Source organism: Micropterus salmoides, unplaced genomic scaffold (assembly GCF_014851395.1).
Source record: "Micropterus salmoides isolate LMB-PRFRI ecotype aquatic unplaced genomic scaffold, ASM1485139v1 Ms_hic_scaffold_19, whole genome shotgun sequence".
Lineage (NCBI taxonomy): Eukaryota > Metazoa > Chordata > Actinopteri > Centrarchiformes > Centrarchidae > Micropterus > Micropterus salmoides.
The window spans coordinates 18315969-18335771 of NW_024041039.1; the positions used below are offsets into that span (position 1 = coordinate 18315969).

A 19803-nucleotide genomic window follows, 5' to 3' on the forward strand; every position below is an offset into this window, starting at 1 on the left:
AAGAAATAGAAAGTAGCAGAGAGTGGAAATACTTAATTGGTTACTGTTTCCTCTATCTATTGTTATTGTATATTGAATTTACCCTTTTGTATCCTGTCTTTATTCACTTTTTATACTACTGTTTGCTATCCGATAAGGTTATGAAAAACATTTATGTATGTTTGTTCAAGTAGATGTACTCTACTACTCTACTTGTTCAAGTCGTATGTATTGTCTCTCTGACATTGTATTGTGTATTTGTATCTGACTACTCTACTATGTAATTTATGATAAATAAAGTTTTTAAAAAACACAAAAAATAGGCTGTTTTCAAAGCAGATATTTTGACTTGTCATAGCAGAAAAAGCAGAGGTGTTACTAATAATATAAACAATGGACCTTTCTATTCAAGTGTCCCAGTAAGCCAGCGGGACAGTGAGCCAGCATGGCCCAGAAAACTGAAGCAGCTAAATAGAATTCCAGCCACTGTGGTTTTCCTACTGTGACATGTCAAGTTGTCCCACCCTAACAAAAGCAACAAGTCAGTCAACACAGTCTGTATAAATCCACACAGACCTGAGGTCTAATCAGTAAAATTGAGAAAAACATCTGTGCTGGTGGAAAATTACATTGTAGGGGTTTTCAGTAGAGGGTTTGAATACCTTCTCCACCACTGCTAAAACCTGTCCATAGTGCAGCATTGTAAATGAACAATAGTCCACAAGCAAATATTTATACACCTGAAGACACACATCCCTCCTTGTTACCTTTAATGTCCTTTTAAGTATCCTGTCTGACACCGAGATCCCCACACCTGTGGAAACTGGACACGACGAACAGAAGGGGAATAATCAAGTTGTGTGAGTAAACTACAACACATCATATATTTTATTGAATAATGTGGAGAAATATATGTTAAGCCCAAACCCTTTTAATTATTAGCCTAATTTATTTAATTAATCAATTTACAAGGCTATAGCTCTACAGAATGTGAACATTTGGCACTTTGAAAAATAATTACAGGAGCAGTAAATGAGGTTTAAAGGCTTTATTTAAAGGCTTTTTTGTGAGTAAAGGTAATTCATTTGTAATTTTACAACAGGGTTGTAAAAAGAAATTCTATGATAAGATAAGATAAGATAAGATAAGATATTCCTTTATTAATCCCCAGAAGGGGAAAATCGTGTTGGCACAGCAGCACAGAGAATGTAAAAAAGATAGACAAGACAAAAATACAGTAAATATAGAATCAGTTAGCTTTCCTATGTATATGTAGGCTATAAATAATATACACACTGTATACACACTATATACAATCAATAAATAATTAACATTCTAGGAATCAAAACATATACACACTGTATAAACCCTAATCAATGTGCAATAACAATAACTACTAACAATAATCTTATAATACTTAATAATAACAATTATGAACAATCAGAATAGAGTCTGTCAGTTGGGTGCTGTCTTGTTATGGAGCCAAAAACGCCCTGAGGCTCGGAGCTGAATGAGTCTGTGGCTGAAGGTCTCTGCACTGCACCGAGCTGGCCTTCCTCAACAGCTTGCCTAAATAGTTCAACCTTTATGAGGTTAAAACAATACATTTTCGAAACACTAAGGCATTAAAGAGACAATATTGTAGTTCCTACTCTTCAAAAGGCATTGGTGGCTTTGAAATAAAATATTAAATGGCGTGTTTTTATGCAATTAAGGCTAAAGTTAATTTAAATAGACTATAGCATTATAAATATAAAGGCATACCATGCATCATTTTAAAAATACATTTCAGGTTGAAAAGTTAAATACAAGACCCTAACCATGGTTCTAAAAGCAAGACTTGGACCTTTCCTTAACACTTCTGATCTTATATGTAAACATAAAAGTCAATGGATCATTTGTGGAAAATAACTAAGTACATTTACTCAAGTACTTTATTTAAGGGCAATTTGCAGGTATACCTCTACTTTCTGTTTCATGCTACTTTTGCTTCTAAATCATATTTCAGAGAGAAATATTGTACTTTTTATTAATTACATTTATCTGACACTTATAGTGCCTTAGCAGATGTACATACATGAACTTTGAACATAATAGGTTTTTACTACACAACAGTATGTAAAGTAGTTATTATTTGCTTGACCCCTAAAATGCTGTTAGATTTTCATGTTTTAGTAATAATAATTCAGCAATATAAATTATATAGTAATACATTGCAAATGAGCTTATTTACTTTACGTAAAGTATATTTTGCTGATAATAGCCTACTTTTGTGCTTTAACTGAAGTAAAGTTTTGAATGCAGGACTTTTTACACAGTGGTATTATGCCTACTGTTTTTACATTAGAAAATAATTTGTTTACTTCTTGCACCACTGCCATGGTTACATTTGTGACTATGGAAATCTGGGCATGGGTCATGTTAAAATAAATCACAAAAATAAAGAAAATAATAAAATGAAATATTGATGCATTTACAGAATACACAGAGAAAGTTAAAGACATATTCATTGATTTTATTTTCCTCCTTTAAAAATATTTACATCTTTGTCCTTACATATTAATGGATGAATTCACAATCCATCATATGGCCAGACCACACCTGTGTTACCTCACTGCGTGTAGCGACTTCCCTGTCCAAAGCCTTCCAGGCTTTCAGGTTTCAAGCTGTGTTCCACTCCTTGTTAGCCGTCGATAAGCCCCCTTGATATAATGAGATATCTGTAACGCTACTTTCATAGATATTAGGCTACAGTAATGTGCGCACATCAATCTTGAAGCACGTGACGATTTGGACGGATAAATTCTACCTGACAGGTTAAATTTAGGGCAAACGAATCCGTGGACCATTGCTGCTTGTGACGTATTCCGCGGTCCCCTTTCGAGGGAGTTCTAGATATTTCTGTTATGGATTGGTTGCTACACCAATCACGTACGGACAAGGGTGTGACGCAGCCAATCACAGGCGCTAGGGGGCGGGCCTGAGAGCATCCGTCTGTCAGAGCCGCTGGGTGATGTTAGGGCCGCCTTGTAGTGGGAGAATCCGCTGGACACCATTGCTCCCTGGGATTACTCTGAATGAGTTTGCTATAAACAGCTTGACTTACATAACAGCTAGTAATTCAGTTAGTCCTCCCTCAGCTTGAATTGTCGTATATTTCCAGAGCAGAGGACCCGCTTACCTGCATTTTATTTTGAAATAGACCGCTATTGTAGCCTGTATATAGGCTATAAATAGGCTATATATTTTTTTTCTTCTCATAGGTGTCAAGTACTGTTGTTGCGGAAGATAACTTACAAAAGGTGAATCTGAGAGCGCTCATTATGTCAGTGGTAGGCATTGATGTGGGTTTCCAAAATTGTTACATCGCTGTGGCCAGGAGCGGTGGCATTGAAACCATTGCCAATGACTACAGTGACAGATGCACACCGTAAGTATAAATATTGACAAGCATCATCGCCGTGAAATGTGGTCTGGCTGTGAGTTCGTTACGCAATGTTTGCGGCTGGAGGCACACTGGCTGAGCGGTGATGGTGTGTCTGTGATGAGGCCTGCAACTATAGGTTTTATTCACCGTCACAGCAAGTAGACGTAGGTCAAAATGTCGCATGTGTCGGTCGTTTTCTGAAGTGACCCTTTCTTAGACAGCTGACATGTCTCCTGTCAGCCAACACAATGCTGCGCATTGCGCATTAAAGTTGGCTGAGATAAGCAACTTGAAGAAGACAGAATGTTATTTAGGTTATATAGCATTTTTATGAGTTAGTATACTGTATGCTCTAAAGGAAAATAAATAGGTTTTGACATCACGTGGCTACAGTGCGTCTATTTTGGCCTTCCAAAAAACTACATCCTTATTACAAGGACCAGCCCAGCCATGACAGGGGATGAAATCTCTATTTGAGTAATAAAAGAGATAATGTTTTATTTATAGAGGATATAATGAATGAACTAATCTTCCAATACTAAGGAATTTTCCTTTCTGATTCTGGAGAGACATTTATGAGGCTAACTGGATTACATCTGCTGCAGCATCCTGCAAACAGGGATGTGCAGCTTGGAAGGAGAATGAGCATTGCACCTATAAGTGAATGGGGATATTTTTGTGGCAAGGTGAAACCAGGGAGTGACTTGCCACTACCTGCCAGTATCTAATAGATCCCTAAACCTTAAATGACTGGACACATTCATCTGTGTCAGTAAACACAACGATTTGTTTGCCTGCTAAACAAAGAGTTAAATGAATTTGAAAAAAATTAAACAGGATGAGCTCACTTTTGAAGGTGAACTGTTCTGTCTCACTGCCCTAGTTTGTGGCTCATCCTCAGACTCCCTTGTGAAATTACCTTAATTGAAATCTGCCTCTCTGCACTTAACATTTGATTCTGTCTGCAACAGCCATTCAATCACAGTTCTGCCTCGTCCGCCACATTTGTTGACAGGCTTATTTCTGTTGTAGCCTACCTAATTTGCTGATGTGTTTGTCTTCCGTCAAGGGCTTGTGTGTCTTTGGCCTCCAAAAACCGCATGATTGGAAATGCAGCCAAAAGTCAAGTAAGATCATCCGTGGCAGTTTGTCTAATTACTCTAATAAAAATAACATTGTACACTGAAATTATGACATAAATTGTAACTGTTGTCTTTTTCATTATTAGCTTATAAACTTTACAATTCACATTTACAAAATAGCATCCGAAAAAATGTGGCTTTACAAAATGCTTCTCATTTCAGATTATAACAAACTTCAAAAATACAGTCCATGGCTTCAAAAAGTTCCACGGCAGAGCATTTGATGACCCATTTGTCCAAGCGGAAAAACCCAAACTGCCTTACAGCTTACATAAACTGGCTAATGGCAACACTGGAATTAAGGTGACGCACTGTACAAACTTCCAGCATGTTCTTCTTCACTGCTTTCAGTTTTTCCCCTTTCTCTCTGACCCAGACCATTTTCTGCTGTCATTGCACACCTTTGTTCTTTAAATAGAACCGTGCTGCTGACCCAAATAAGTGAGGGATGCACAGATGTTTTTTTTTTCTTTTCATGTAATTCACCCCAAAAACAACTTATTGGCTTCATGTTTAATATGCCTTACTCTCTACTGCCTTACTCTCTAGCCTAGCAAGTCCTAACCGTATCCTGTTTACAGGTGCGTTATTTGGATGAGGACAAAGTGTTCACAGTTGAGCAGATCACTGGGATGCTGCTCAACAAGCTGAAGGAGACAGCAGAGAGCGCCCTGAAGAAGCCGGTGGTGGACTGTGTCATCTCTGTGAGTGATAAAAACATTACAGAGGCCCATCAACATAGTTCATCATGTGGCTCACTGAAACATACAGATTTGTGCTCTCTTTCACAGGTCCCAAGTTTTTTCACAGATGCTGAAAGAAGATCTGTGTTTGATGCAACTCAAATTGCAGGGCTGAACTGTTTACGGCTAATTAATGATACTACTGCAGGTCAGTGTTCTTGGAAAAATTGGTAGTAGTGGCATATCTGGGAGTTAAGTGTAAGGACACTCGGCTTCTGTGTTTATAAAAGCACCAACCTTTGCTGGGGTTGCAACATTATAGTACAATATGCAAGTGCACACTTTAGACAGTACCTGAGCTTTTGGTTTTTTACCTTTTACTTTAAAGAATAGATGAATGTATTGGATCTAAAGAAATGCAAGACATTAAGACGATTAGCGTACTTTATAACTCAACCAAAGGTGACAATAGATGTCTTTCTCCTAAACAGTGGCTTTGGCCTATGGGATCTACAAACAGGACCTTCCAACTCCAGAAGAGAGGCCAAGAAATGTGGTATTTGTGGACATGGGGCATTCATCATTCCAGGTCTCCATAACTGCCTTCAACAAAGGCAAACTCAAGGTTAGCCTTTCACCTCATTCCATCTCGGCCCACACCTGTACCCTTCCCTCTAAACCCCAAGCTCATTGTCAATTCTGGTCTGTCAGGTCCTCGCCACTGCATTTGACCCATACCTTGGTGGGCGTAATTTTGATGAGGCCTTGGTAGATTACTTCTGCGAGGAGTTTAAGGGCAAGTACAAGCTTAATGTGAGGGACAACCCAAGGGCTGTGCTGCGGCTGCACCAGGAGTGCGAGAAACTGAAGAAGCTCATGAGTGCCAACTCCTCCGATCTGCCTCTGAACATAGAGTGCTTCATGAATGACATTGATGTTTCCAGCAGGATGAACAGGTACACATTTTTACTCCTTAACCATGTACCTCCAAGGTGGAAAGTGAGCATTATACATGTTTTTTTTTTTCTTTATTTGTATCCCACAGGGGCCAGTTTGAAGACATGTGTGCGCAATATCTGATGAGAGTAGAGATGCCACTGAAAGCAGCCCTCGAACAATCAAGTGCGTCCCTCTAATTTGGTTGAATTTATGAAGGTATACTGTTTGAATGCAATATACAGGAAGAATCCACTCAGTCCTGTGTGTGTTTTGTGGCAGAGCTGAGCCGGGATGACATCTATGCAGTGGAGATAGTTGGAGGAGCCACGAGAAGCCCCGCCATCAAAGAGAGAATCAGCAAGTTTTTTGGCAAAGACATCAGCACCACGCTCAACGCAGACGAAGCTGTCGCTAGAGGCTGCGCACTTCAGGTGTGACTCTTCTCTTGACACTGGCAGATGGTGTTTTCTCGTTTTGATGCACTGTACAAATACTCTGTAGCTCATGAAATATAATGCAGTAAATGGATTTGTGTGTGCGTGTGCGTGTGTTGATTGTTTGGGTATAGTGTGCAATTTTGTCTCCAGCATTTAAGGTGCGCGAATTCTCCATCATTGACGTGGTTCCCTTTCCCATTACTCTTCGCTGGAAATCACCAACAGAGGATGGCTTGGGGTAAGGACATTTTAATATCTTAATTAGCCATATAAAGCTGTGACCCTACATAAAACAAGATACTATATATCAAGCTTGAAGATATGGTATTTGCTGACTTAACTTTTTCTCTCACTGCATTTTTGTCACAGAGAGTGCGAGGTGTTCAGTAAGAATCACGCTGCTCCGTTTTCCAAAGTGATCACCTTTCATAAGAAGGAACCCTTTGACCTTGAAGCCTTCTACAACAGCCCTCAAGATCTCCCCTACCCAGACCACAGGATAGGTAATTCTGCTCATCCTGCCCTCTGAAAGTCAGACATGCAGTTTTACCCCTTGAGAGGCCAATCCACAGATTTTAGGATGTAAAACTATACAGATATCTGGCTTTTACCAGCTCCACAAGTCTACAGCAAGAGACGTGATTAATGCATGTGCCGTAAGTAGCTTTTTTGGGTGGCCCATTTGTGGTCCCTACAGGGATTCACATTCTGGATTCTGGCAATCAGGAATAAGGCACAATCTCCCACAGATGGGTCCTAATGAGCCAGCCAAACATCATAATTGACTGTGTGTGTATGTGTGTGTGTGTGTGTGTGTGTGTGTGCGCAAGCAATCTCAGGTGGGATATCAGATTGTAACTTCCACCTGTCTGTTAAAGGATTATGTTGAAGCCCTGAAATTGAAACTCTTTAACAAACAGCTTGTTTCCATCTGTCACCAGGATGTTTTTCTGTACAGAATGTGGTTCCACAGCCAGATGGAGACAGCTCCAAAGTGAAGGTCAAAGTGCGTGTCAACATCCACGGCATCTTCAGCGTGTCCAGCGCCTCTCTGATCGAGAAGCAGAAAGGAGAGGGAGAGGATATGCAAATTGAGTCTGAACCAATGGTGCAGAATGAAGGCAGGGCAGAGGACCAGGTAAGATGACTTTTCACAACAGATGCTTTTGTGATAGCAGTGTCGGTGTGTGAACTATCTCAGCAACTGTTGGATGGAGATCCATTAAATTTGGTACAGGCATCCATGGTCTCCAGATGATCTTTTCTGATGACTTTGTTTAGCATTTAAACCTTTATTTTATCATTTCACAAACAGACATGTAGAACAAAACCATGAGGGTTACAATTAATATTTAACATCAGAGACACACAAGTACAGTTTGGTCCACTGGGGTTTGAGCATTACTGCCTGATGTTAATGTCAAAAAGGACGAAAAAACAAAACATGCAGCAGGTAGATTTTTACAAAAAAACTAAGGAATAACTGCCAACATACAAAGACGTAAATTACACATCAATACTAAAGCCCAGTATCCTTGATGTTAAGCATTCCAATTTCTCCCTAAAAGGATGAACATGCGGACAGTACCAAAACATGTGGGCATGGTCCACTTTTACTAATCCACACTCCCTATAGCAAGAGCACTGGGTCCCAATTAATTTAGATTATTGCTCAGGGGTCATAAAGAACCTAATGAAATTTCTCCAGCTAAAATCCCTGCAGGTCAATGAATTGGTGGAGGTACACCAAATTTCCCAGTGAGTTTTCCTTCCTTGAGGTGATATCCTTGTATAATTTGACTTTAATCACTCTTGTTACTTTTATAGCCCCTGGCTTCTTGCCATGAGTAAATCCCAACTCCTTTAATCAAGGAAGGCCCCTTAACTGTTAAAATAAGTTTATTACAACTATGTGTAGTCGGAATATTAAGCTCCTGCTGTTCTGATGTGATACTGTGGAATACAGCCTGTAGATTAGTTATTGATCACAAAGTTTCTCTTCCACATTGTTATATCGAATCTTTTGCAGACTGTGCAGTATCCTTCCACATTCAAAGATTTTACTGCCATTGTGTTAAGATTAGTGTTTGTTATTTGTCTTAAATAAATATAGTTTAGGACATAAAACATTTATATTCTCTAAATATACAGTAACAGTTTCTATTGTTATTTATTTAAGACAGCTCAATGCGTGTTGTGTCTCAGACCAAAATGCAGGTGGACCAAGAAGGCCAAAGTCAGTGGGAACAGAGTGAGGAAAACAGTTCCAGCAGTAAGGTTAGTCAGACTTGAAGTTTGGGATGTGCTGATATTTTTCTGAAGCCTGTACTAGTACCCTGTGTTTTCCTACTTTTTTTAGAAAGCGTTGATATGCAGATATGATGTCACCAATCGTGCTCGTCCAAAACACCTTTCAGACATGCCTATCTTTAGATAATGAAGATTTTTTAGAAAATTACCTTAATACTTTTCTTCTGTAGCAGATTTGACAGTGGTATTAAGTAACATACACGATAGAAACACAAACAGTTGTCACAAATATGCAAATCCTACGATAGTGAATTTATGTAAATTGTGCATATTGATGCATCGTGACAGGAATGACATGAAATCACATTAATTAGGCTAAAAAATATTAGCATTTGTTTGGTAAAGCGCCCCATCTATAAGTACTGCAGAATTACAAATGAAGTTATGTAAGGGCTACAGCTGTTTTCTGGTTTCCAAATGCAGGAGGGGGCAGCTGGGGAAAAGCAGGACCCAGCAGCAGGAGGAAGCAAGCCCAAAGTCAAGGTGAAGAGTATTGATCTGCCCATCATGGCCAACAACATTCGACAGCTCGACAGTGATGTCCTTAACGACTTTGTGGAGTATGAGGTGAGCGCTCCTGTTGGACCTTGGAGAAGTTGAGTCACGATCTGACTGAAATGCTGATCACCTGAGCACTAATGGGTAGACTGGAAATAAAACCTGATAATGTGCTTGATGTGTGGTGTACTCGTCTGTGATTTTTTCCCATGGTGACTTAACACGTGTTCTTGTCATTGTTCCGTTCTGGCATTTTGAAAGCACCAACTGGCCCAAGAAGGTAGATGTGAGACTTTATGTCTGTGACTGTGTGTAGCTCGGGGCCTGAAACATTTTTTTGACCATTCTCCACAAAGTCAACTAGATTTAAAATGTCTAGCCACTCTGAATATCTGGCAGCTAAAACAATTGTCTTGACATAAACAGCATTATGAAGTACTGTATCCATTTTAACATATTAGTAAAAAAATAAGAATAATATTATATGGCAATAACATGTCATTTAACTGGTATCCTGGTATAAACTTAAAGCTTTTTATTGAATGTGTTTAATTCTGAGGTAATTTTTAATTCTTTATTTTGTGATGTTACATAACATTAAGGTAAGTCAGGAAGGTATTGCTGTTATTGCTTGGCTCCTCTGTGACATTTCTTGTGTTCTTTTTCCTCACAGCGTCAGATGATTATCCAGGACAAACTGGTGAAAGAGCTGAATGACGCAAAAAATGCTGTTGAGGAGTATGTATACGATCTACGGGACAAACTTTGTGGGATCTATGAAAAGTACGTCACTGAGGAGGTGAGTGTTGCTTCCTATGCTAATAATTGTCAGGCTGACATTGTAAAGACTTGTTTAATTGAGAGGATGTACCAAGCAAATGATCCACTACTGTATTTATTTGGTATCTGTTTTATTAACAGGACAGTAATCGGCTGTCACTGATGCTTGAGGACACAGAGAACTGGTTGTATGAGGATGGAGAGGACCAACCCAAGCATGTCTATGAGGAGAAGCTAAATGCACTCAAGGTTTGTTTTTATTTATTCCAAGGACTCTTTCAGATGGGATTTTACAAAGTATTAGAAAAAGCTCTATCAACCCACTGAGATCTACTGAGGCTAAGAGGCATTTCAAAGCCTCTTATTAAAAACATTAACAGAAATTCTGTTATTTTCCAGCGATTGGGTCAACCCATCCAGGACCGGCACAGAGAGCATGAGGCCAGGCCGAGGGCTTTTGAAGAGCTTGGAAAGAAACTGCAACTGTACATGAAGATTGTGGATTCCTTTAAACAGAAGGTAAATCATTTTGATATAGGGAAGCAGTGCCTTCACGTCTTCTTTAAAGTGTCACAGGTTATGGGATTTTGTACAGTGCTTTACAAGTACAGTATGTGTAGGACCTTTCATAGTCGTCCTCGTCTCATTTTAGTAATTTTCTTGTCACTAACTATTTCCTAGGATGAGCGATACCTGCATTTGAGTGCAGAGGACATGAGCACTGTGGAGAAGTGTGTGAGTGAAAGCATGGTCTGGATGAACAGCAAGATGAACACACAAAGCAAAATTGCTATTACTCAAGATCCCACTGTTAAAGTAGCAGACATCATTGCCAAAATACAGGTATGTTAATGGATGTTATAGATTTACTTATTACTTCCATTAGTAGTCATCAGATCTGTTGATTTTCTTTTATGCCAACTCCTCTTACTCGCCAGGAACTAGAGGATGTATGTAATCCAGTGATCAACAGGCCAAAGCCCACAGTGGAGGAGGCCCCTGAAGTGAACGACCAAAACAGTGGCGCTCATAATGGCCCGACAGCCAAGCAAGGAGCAGAAGGGAAGGGAGACGCAAAGGGAAGCCAGCAGACAAAGCCTGGCACGAAAGAGATGGAGGTGGACTGAGATCAGTGTCTGAGGAGCAAGCTCCGCAACCATCACCGTGTTTACCACAAACGACCATTTAGACAGTAGAGACATACCTGGGACCATTTCTCCATCGTCACAAGCCACTTTTGTGAATTTGTTTTTTGTGCCCCCTCCCTTGCCCCACAATTGGACTTAACCTTTGGAGGTTTTTGTTTTCACCCTTTCATCCCTATGTGTGACAATGGTGTGCTTTACTCTCTCAAAGGTTTGACATACTTAATAAATGAAGGAATGATGCAATAGATTAAACTCTGATTCTGACGTAAAACTGTTTCCTCTGTACCACACAGGAAGGTACCCTTTGTATTTGCATTCCATGTGTCTCATAAGCATCCAGCATCAGCAGTAAATCCTATCACTTGTTAAAGAAATAGATGGAGCTGTCCAAACAAATTGCTATTGCGGAACTATTAGTTTGTATGCAGTAATACAAATTATATATATTTGTATTTAATGAGTTTGAAATAATGTCCATGTCTAGAAACTGTAAATACTATTTTAGTAAATAAAAGCAGCCAGCATATATAACATATGTACATATAGAACATATTCCTGGTACAATGGCAATGCTTGATACACCAAATCTCATTAGTACATGATTGGTTTTCTTTTATTTTTGTTGTATTTTTCCATACTTAAATCATGGGATTTAAAGATGGCAAAAATAAATACTTTTGTCTGTAAGATAATTTTTCTTAAGTCTGATTTTTTATTTTATTTCCTGCAACTAAAACTGAAAGAAATTGGCCAAAATCTATACTGTACTCGGGTCTGAATGAAATCCTGGGACAAGGTCAGGACAGCTGAAAAATGTAGGAAGTGTGGAGGTTACATACTGAGATTTTATTGTCATGCAAAAAATGAACTAAATGAGGGTCATCCTAGTTGCCAACAAAACTATAATTGTGGTTCTAAAAATTGCACTTGTCTCCAGAGAAGAACTTTTCACTTGTGATTTCCTCACTCTCAGCTGTTAAAATTAAGCTTTTAATGATATTATGAATGGAGCTCCAAAGTGTTTTAAATGAAATTAATAAATTAGACAGTAATAATTATGTAAATAGCAACAGACAAAATGTTTAATGCAACCAGGAAAGTTTAAAATAATCCATTAAATTTACATCCACCTCAGGTTACTTATTTAGTGATGTATTACTTACTTATTTAATTTTGAACACTTTAGGTCTACCTAGAATGAATGCACAACCTTTGTTCAGACTTAAGCACAGACCTGAAAATATTTTTTTTATTTATTTATTTTATTTAAAAGGGACAGCGTGCAGTAAAACCATGAGTAAAACTTAAACGTTACCATCTGATGCACTGTACCAGATTATAGCTTTAAGCTAATTCGCATCTGCTCTACAAATATAAGCTTTACGGATACAAACTTAAATGTACAAACTTACAAAACTAAGAAGACAAGTATAAAACTGTACCTTAAGCGCACTTTTATATGTAGTTTTAGGAGTTCAACGAGACTCTTAAAGGGGGCGTGGTAAATCCGTTGTTGTCGTGTGACGTAGTGTGACGCAGCGTGTGACGCGAAGACGTGAGTAACGGGCGGATATTTTCAAAATGGAAGAAATGGCAAAGTTTTGGAGGGGAACAGCAGAACAACACTTATTTGCCCTCTGAGGACCCTTGTACTGTCTATAGATGCACGCAACCGAGCGAGGACCATTATTACAAACCCTCATGCATTTACAAGGCGAAAACAAGGCACGATGAGTGTTTCGATCGGCGAGAAGATCGAGGTGAGTTGTCATGTTAGGCTAACGTCCCGCAAGCTAACTTCAGACGAACTCAGGCTGGTAGATTTAGCTAAATTTAAGGTTGGATTTAACAAAGCTGTTAAATGTGCTGACTGGCCGTGCGCTGAACGGGGTTTGTCCCTGCATAATAACGTTGAAAGTGTCCAGAAATCAGTCAGTTTGATACATTTATAGTTAAGTGAAATGTATCAAATGTTAATTCTACTAATAATTTAAGCATGCGCCATTTAATCAGCCAAAAACGTTCTCTGACTTTTCGTTTCACCTTGTTTGTTGTTTCAGATGTCCTGAAAGTAACGTTAGGTGTTTTTTTTTTTACTTAAACTTGCTGCTGTTAGTATTATTATTGTTGTCAGCAGTTGTTGCAGCCTCGGTAACGTTAGTTACCTGGGTGTAAGTTACAATAAGGGCTCTCCCCGGACAAGCTGTTGTTCCTCCTCACTGCGTCAGTTTAGTAACGTTAATTCAGCATGCTGCTTGGAAACGACTACAAGTTGTCCTCGTTAGCGGGAAGAGAGCCGGGATAATTAAAGGTTTTGGTTGGCCATATGACAGCGTCAGGTGTTGGTGGCTTGTTTGACAGTTAGCGTTTGTTGTGGGAGGATTTAACGTTATCCTATGTGAAGTCAGTAGATGCTGGATTGTCTGTTTTGCTGTGCGTCCGTCATGTCGCTGGCTAGAGGCACTGTGTTTGATCAAGTTACTCACTATTTCTTCCAAAACCTTTCTGCTGACACCCAAGCCAGCAGAGATGAGGAGAAATGCGGATTTTATGCTCAGGAGCTCAGGATCGAGGTATCATGCTTTTTAAAGATCCTGTCTGTTATGGGATCACATATAGCAAGTAGTACTTTAAAGTCTGTACTCTGTCAGTTGTATTTTTCTTCTAATACACCTGTAATGTTTTTTAAAAATGTGTTTATTTTCTTCCTTTCTTCTCATGTAGGATTTTAAGGTCCTCACCCTCCTGGGGAAAGGCTCCTTTGCATGTGTTTACCGGGCAAAATCAGTGAAGACGGGCCTGGAGGTTGCTATTAAAACAGTAAGAATCCCTCACCCACCTGTCAGTGATATAGGGTACCAGTAATTATAGAATGCTTTACCTGTAATGTAGATACTTAACACCCAGGCTGTTGCCAGGAACTGACAGTTTATTAGGATTATTAGATGTTAATTGCCTCCCAAGGGCTTTTTGTGATCCCTTGACTCCCCACAAATGAGGTCTGAATAGTCCACAGTGTTTGTGGGCGACAGATTGACTATTACCCTCCAGACCAAACAACCATGCAGCGGCGCAGTACCACATTACATGTTGATGCCATGAGTGGCAGGTGTATAATTATCCCTGTTGTTTTCATCTGCAGATTGACAAAAAAGCAATGCACAAAGCTGGTATGGTCCAGCGTGTGACAAACGAGGTGGAAATTCAGTGCCGTTTGAAACATCCTTCAATACTTGAGGTAACGTTGGCTGGACACAACTCATTTCCTGTTGCTGTAGGTTATTATTGCACTACATTAAGTGGCACTCACATATTTGTTCTCCTTCTTAGATTTTCAGTGAGGGATAAATGTTAAATGTTAAAAGTACACTTTAAGTAGAAACAGACTTCACAATGTCCCAGCTGTGCAGTTAAAGGCAAACAGCACTACTTGTAGGAATTAACTCAAGTTTTTTGGAACATGAAAAAAATTGTCTGCCATTACAGTTGCTCCCAAAAAACTATGTATGTCAGCTTTGTGTTATCGTTGTCATGGTTGTGCAATGTGGAGAACTAGCTCCTACCTCTTTATTACCTCCTATTACTTTGTTCAGTGTTATTGTTCTTATTGTTTCCACTTGACTTAATTTTAGGATCGGTCAACAGTATGCCTTTTGAAGATTAACCAGGAGAGCAGGCTCATTTGCTTTGTCTAGTTCCTGGTGTGAATTTTTAGTAGTCCAACAACTTTTCAGGTTTACGAATCCTGACAAATGTATTTCCAGATTTTCCTTCTTACTTTGACATTATAATAAATATCATGTATTATATATTATGTCTTTATTTAAGCTGTACAACTACTTTGAGGACAGCAACTATGTGTACTTGGTGTTGGAAATGTGCCACAATGGAGAGATGAGTCGGTACCTTAAAGAGCGGAAGATGCCTTTCTCTGAGGATGAAGGTCAGGAAGAACTATTTTAAATAGTAAATGGTTTAGTGAGGTTAAGTTTTGTGCCTGCTTTAAAAAACAACATGTTTTTGTTCCACAGCAAGACATTTCATGCATCAAATAGTGAAAGGAATGCTGTATTTACATACTCACGGCATCTTGCATCGAGATCTGACCTTGTCAAACCTTTTGCTGACCAGCAACATGAACATTAAGATAGCAGACTTTGGCCTGGCCACTCAGCTCAAACTCCCGAATGAAAAGCACTTCACCATGTGCGGGACACCCAACTACATCTCCCCTGAGGTGGCCACCCGCAGTGCTCATGGCCTGGAATCAGATGTGTGGTCACTGGGGTGCATGTTCTACGCCTTCCTGATGGGTCGTCCCCCATTTGACACAGACACAGTCAGGCACACCCTGTCTAAGGTGGTTCTTGGTGAATATGAGATGCCTAGCCATGTTTCTCTAGAGGCGCAGGACCTGATCCATCAGCTGCTGCAGAAGGACCCCGCCCAACGGCCCAGCCTCTCTGCTGTACTGGACCACCCGTTTATGACCCAGAGCTTGCTGGTCAGGACCAAGGAGCTGGGGTTGGGGGATGAAGGATCCATGGACAGCGGCATTGCCACTATCTCCACAGCCTGCACCTCCTCCACCTCAGCAGGCAGCAGCAGCCGCCTGCAGAGGAGAACCAGGCACATGATTGGCTCTGCCCTGCCTAACCGCATGGCGCCTGTTCCAAGTCTTCCACGTCAACACAGCAGCGCCTGTTTTGAGGACGGAGACCAGTGGCGGCAGCAGCAGCAGCAGCAGCAGCATCTGGCGGACAGATTTCACAGAGAGGGCAGGGGGGTTCATGGTGGAGAAAGTGGACAGCCTCATTCTCGCTACCTGAGGAGGGCTCACTCTTCAGATCGCTCCGGCTCTTCTGCATCAGGCCAGGGGCCGAGTCACGCCGAGCTGGGGAGATGCCACTCAGAGGAGACTCTGACTGGTTTAGGAAGACCGGTCTTCCCCATGTCCTCCACTCAGCACCCGTTTCCAGAGTGTGGAAGGCTCCCCTCCCCTCCCGTCAAACAGTCATCAAAGTAAGAAGTCTCTCTATTCATGATCATCTGTTCAGTTTTGCACATTAATGACAAGTGACACAACAGTTACATTACACTTTCTGTTTCAGTTGTGGGTATTCATTATCCACACAGACTGCACATCCACCAAGCTTGCAATTTCAAGACCTGGAGGGAGTTACTAATTGGCTCAATAATGAAGGTAAAATTAAGTTATTTGGTTTTGGATTATCTCGTGCCTTGTTTGGGGACACTGCCTATGAATATGTTGTTATTAGCGTATTTACCCTTATATACCCTATATAGAGGCGACTATACACTCCAGTAAGAATGAAACTTTAAACTCTCTAAACATAATTAAAACCATCCTGTTCAAGCAAATCATTTCTCTTCTGCCTCAGCTTCAGGGCACAGGCCCACAGACAGCAGCACTCACAGCAGCAGCGGCAGCTTCCACAGCAGCAGAGGACCTTTAGGGGTTCACAATTCCTGGACGGACAAGCCCATGGGCCGAGCTCTGAACCAGCACCACATGCACCACAGCCTTCCCTCCAACTCTGACTCATACAGGGAAAATGTACCCGGAGCAGAGTTCCAGACTCCTCACGGGAGAGAGTTAAAGCTCCCTTCAGCCAAGCCCACTGTGGATAAGGAAAAGAAAACGTTGAGACACATAGTCCCGCCCCTGTGCGCGTCCAGACTGAAACCTATCAGACAGAAGACCAAAAATGCTGTTGTAAGATGATATCTTTTGATTATCTGTTCATCTTCACTGTGTGAGCAGTTGTTATTATTGCTGATGTCTTTTTTTTTTCTTGTATTTCCTAAAGGTGAGCATCCTAGACACAAGTGAAGTGTGTATGGAGTTGTTAAAATGCCACAATGGTCAAGAGAGGGTCAAAGAAGTCCTTCGGATTTCCTGTGATGGTTCAATGGTAAGCTCACAAAGTATCTCTTAATTTGACCACATTTGACTGGATGGGGGCATCATAACAACATAATATGACTTAAGGCTGGTTGCACAATATGATAGGAAAGGTATTACCATCATCTCTTGTAGGTGACGATATACCAGCCTAATGGTGGAAAGGGTTTTCCTGTCCTGGACTGTCCTCCTGCTCCTCCAGAAGACATTCTGATTTGTAGCTACGAGGACCTTCCAGGTATTCTGATGGATGCATCACACAGTCATCTGATGTAAGAATTTAAATTGTATGTTGATCAATTTATTCTTTGTCACAGAAAAATATTGGAAGAAGTACCAATACGCCTCCAAGTTTGTGCAGCTTGTTAAATCCAAGACCCCAAAAGTGACCCTTTACACCAAGCATGCAAAGGTCATGCTGATGGAGAACTCCCCGAACGCAGACCTGGAAGTTAACTTTTATGATGGTGAGTCATGTGTGTGTGTGTGTGTGTGTGTGTGAGAGAGAGTGAGAGAGAGAGAGAGAGAGATGCTGAGTACTGTTTGAGTTCACATGTTGTGCTTCATACACACTCATGCTGTGCAGGAGCAAAGACCCACAAGACGTCTGAGCTGGTGCGGGTGGTAGAGAAGAGCGGGAAGTCATACACGGTGAAGGGCGAGGTGGGGTTGAGCGGCCTGAGCCAAGAGAGCAGGCTGTACGTGGAGCTGTCGGATGAAGGCCACAGCATGTGTCTGTCCCTGGAGGCCGCCATCACAGCAGAGGAGCTACGCAGCACCAAAAATGTCCATTTCTTCCCCATAACTATCGGCAGGTGAGGGGAACACGTTGTTATCTGTATATTGTTGGATTCAATGCTGTCCTTGCCATGTGTGGCTAATGGTAGTTGTGTGTACATCACCCCTCCTAGGAGACCTGTCAACCCGGAGTCCCCATGCTCATCGTCCCTGCCCTCCCATCCGGTGCCTCCTGAAACGGCATCACCTCCTCAACCTCCACAAATCACTCCTTCAGTGAGTATCTCACAGCCCTACACTTCAGGATGTATGAACAGAAGGTTTAGAGACTTCAACAGCCAGTCTGTGATGAGATTTCTCTTTGATTTTTAAAATGTTTTTTTTCCCAGATGATCTCCTATGATGGGTCTGATTTCACCACAGCCAGTCTGGGTAAGAAGGGCTCCCCAGTGCGACAGGACCTGGTACAGAACACAGGAAAAGTGGTTAAGTCGATATTTGTACCCAATGTTGGATGGGCATCCCAGGTAATTCACAAGTTCATTTTATATTTTACAATCAGCAAAAGAATTGTCTTTGTGATAAAAAAAGATCTCTGTTTTTGTATCCATAGCTGACGAGTGGCGAGGTGTGGGTGCAGTTCAACGACGGGTCTCAGCTGGTGGTTCAGGCAGGAGTCTCCTGCATTACCTACACTTCTCCAGAGGGGAAGCTCACCAGGTACTAAACATGTTAGAAATGTGTCGCTTTATGGGCGTGTGTCTATCAGCTGTGTTATAAAAAGACCGTTGGGGGACTGCTGTAAATAATCAATCTAATCTTTAGAGGGAGATTCTTAAACTACAATACAGTACATCCTGGAGCCTGCAGCAGCTGTTTTAATTCAACAGTAGCCCCGCTATCGACAGTTACAAAAAAAAATTAACAGGAAACAAATCAATTTCACACAATGCTCTTGCGAGTTACAGTAACAATTAAATGATTGTTATTGTAACTCGCAAGAGCATTGTTTAATTATCAACTATTAAATGATTATCGATAAACAGAATGTTTTTCGGTTCATATATTTGCAGAAGTGACCGTTTCTCTTCTCTACAGGTATAAGGAGAACGAGAAGTTGCCAGAACACGTCAAGGAGAAGCTACACTGTCTCTCCACCATCCTGGGACTGTTGGCCAACCCAACAGCACATCATCTACAACCTCATTAACACCTCATGGTTAAAAACCCCCCATCAAAAGTAGCATTAGAAACCTGTATACTGTGTTTTGTCTAGTCTTGTATGTATATATGTATGTGTTGTTTTTTTTACATGTACAGAAGTCTTAAGATTATGAAAAGATATATTTTTATTTTGACAAGTTAACATTTTGTATAGAGTCTGAGTTGGCCTTGTTGAAAACATTTGCGTCATGTGTCCGTTTTTTTTTTTTTTTTTACTGTGTCTCCAATTCTATGAAATGTGATTCATAAATGCTGAGAGAGAATCAATAAACATCCGGAGGCTGGGTGGAGAAATGCTGCACCTCGTTTTACAGTCGACATATTCATGAATTTTTTTTGTAGAAAGAAATTAAAGTGTTTAGAGCTACCTCATGGTTTTTAGTAATACAGCATTTATAAATACATCAAGTAAGCTACCACACATGCAGGATATCATTAAAACTTAGATAAAGGTATAAAGCAGTTATGTGCTAATAGTGACCATATGAGAACAACGAAATGGATTTAGCAGAATTAGAAGAAATTTCAGCTTGTTGTCATGTAACAGTTCTAAAGGTGTGTGTGAATGTAAT

The 19803-nt window shown here is 40.5% G+C and overlaps 2 protein-coding genes across 3 annotated transcripts; both read left to right on the forward strand.

Moving 5' to 3' along the window:
• The first annotated feature begins 3002 nt into the window (after nucleotides 1-3002).
• hspa4l (heat shock protein 4 like) lies at nucleotides 3003-11614 on the forward strand. The gene is made up of 19 exons (XM_038729698.1): nucleotides 3003-3409; nucleotides 4476-4533; nucleotides 4711-4851; nucleotides 5130-5252; nucleotides 5340-5439; nucleotides 5723-5856; nucleotides 5943-6187; nucleotides 6277-6353; nucleotides 6450-6601; nucleotides 6739-6845; nucleotides 6977-7110; nucleotides 7549-7745; nucleotides 8813-8884; nucleotides 9341-9484; nucleotides 10089-10214; nucleotides 10337-10444; nucleotides 10595-10714; nucleotides 10877-11038; nucleotides 11134-11614. Exons 1-19 carry the CDS (start codon nucleotides 3303-3305, stop codon nucleotides 11320-11322), a joined length of 2496 nt encoding a protein of 831 aa, XP_038585626.1. The 5' UTR covers nucleotides 3003-3302; the 3' UTR covers nucleotides 11323-11614.
• Nucleotides 11615-12903: 1289 nt separating this feature from the next.
• On the forward strand, nucleotides 12904-19551 carry plk4 (polo-like kinase 4 (Drosophila)). 2 transcript variants are annotated; one of them, XM_038728379.1, is made up of 15 exons: nucleotides 12904-13103; nucleotides 14068-14163; nucleotides 14486-14581; nucleotides 15172-15286; nucleotides 15375-16365; nucleotides 16455-16546; nucleotides 16746-17080; nucleotides 17175-17279; nucleotides 17405-17507; nucleotides 17587-17736; nucleotides 17856-18084; nucleotides 18181-18283; nucleotides 18397-18534; nucleotides 18599-18727; nucleotides 19106-19551. In XM_038728379.1, exons 1-15 carry the CDS (start codon nucleotides 13074-13076, stop codon nucleotides 19109-19111), a joined length of 2718 nt encoding a protein of 905 aa, XP_038584307.1. In that variant the 5' UTR covers nucleotides 12904-13073; the 3' UTR covers nucleotides 19112-19551. The 2 variants fall into 2 exon arrangements, with proteins under 2 accessions (XP_038584307.1, XP_038584306.1); XM_038728378.1 differs by having other exon boundaries at nucleotides 12905-13103; nucleotides 18621-18727.
• The last annotated feature ends 252 nt before the right edge of the window (nucleotides 19552-19803 follow it).

What these genes read in the sequence shown, in the direction of transcription:
- hspa4l (XM_038729698.1), top strand. Translation starts at nt 3,303, where the DNA reads ATGTCAGTGGTAGGCATTGATGTGGGTTTCCAAAATTGTTACATCGCT. An exon ending in AATTAATGATACTACTGCAG is followed by an intron (nt 5,440 to 5,722) that starts GTCAGTGTTCTT and finishes TCTCCTAAACAG; the next exon opens with TGGCTTTGGCCTATGGGATC. An exon ending in TGGATTCCTTTAAACAGAAG is followed by an intron (nt 10,715 to 10,876) that starts GTAAATCATTTT and finishes ACTATTTCCTAG; the next exon opens with GATGAGCGATACCTGCATTT.
- plk4 (XM_038728378.1), top strand. Translation starts at nt 13,074, where the DNA reads ATGAGTGTTTCGATCGGCGAGAAGATCGAG. An exon ending in GCCTTTCTCTGAGGATGAAG is followed by an intron (nt 15,287 to 15,374) that starts GTCAGGAAGAAC and finishes TTTGTTCCACAG; the next exon opens with CAAGACATTTCATGCATCAA. An exon ending in CCCGTCAAACAGTCATCAAA is followed by an intron (nt 16,366 to 16,454) that starts GTAAGAAGTCTC and finishes TTTCTGTTTCAG; the next exon opens with TTGTGGGTATTCATTATCCA.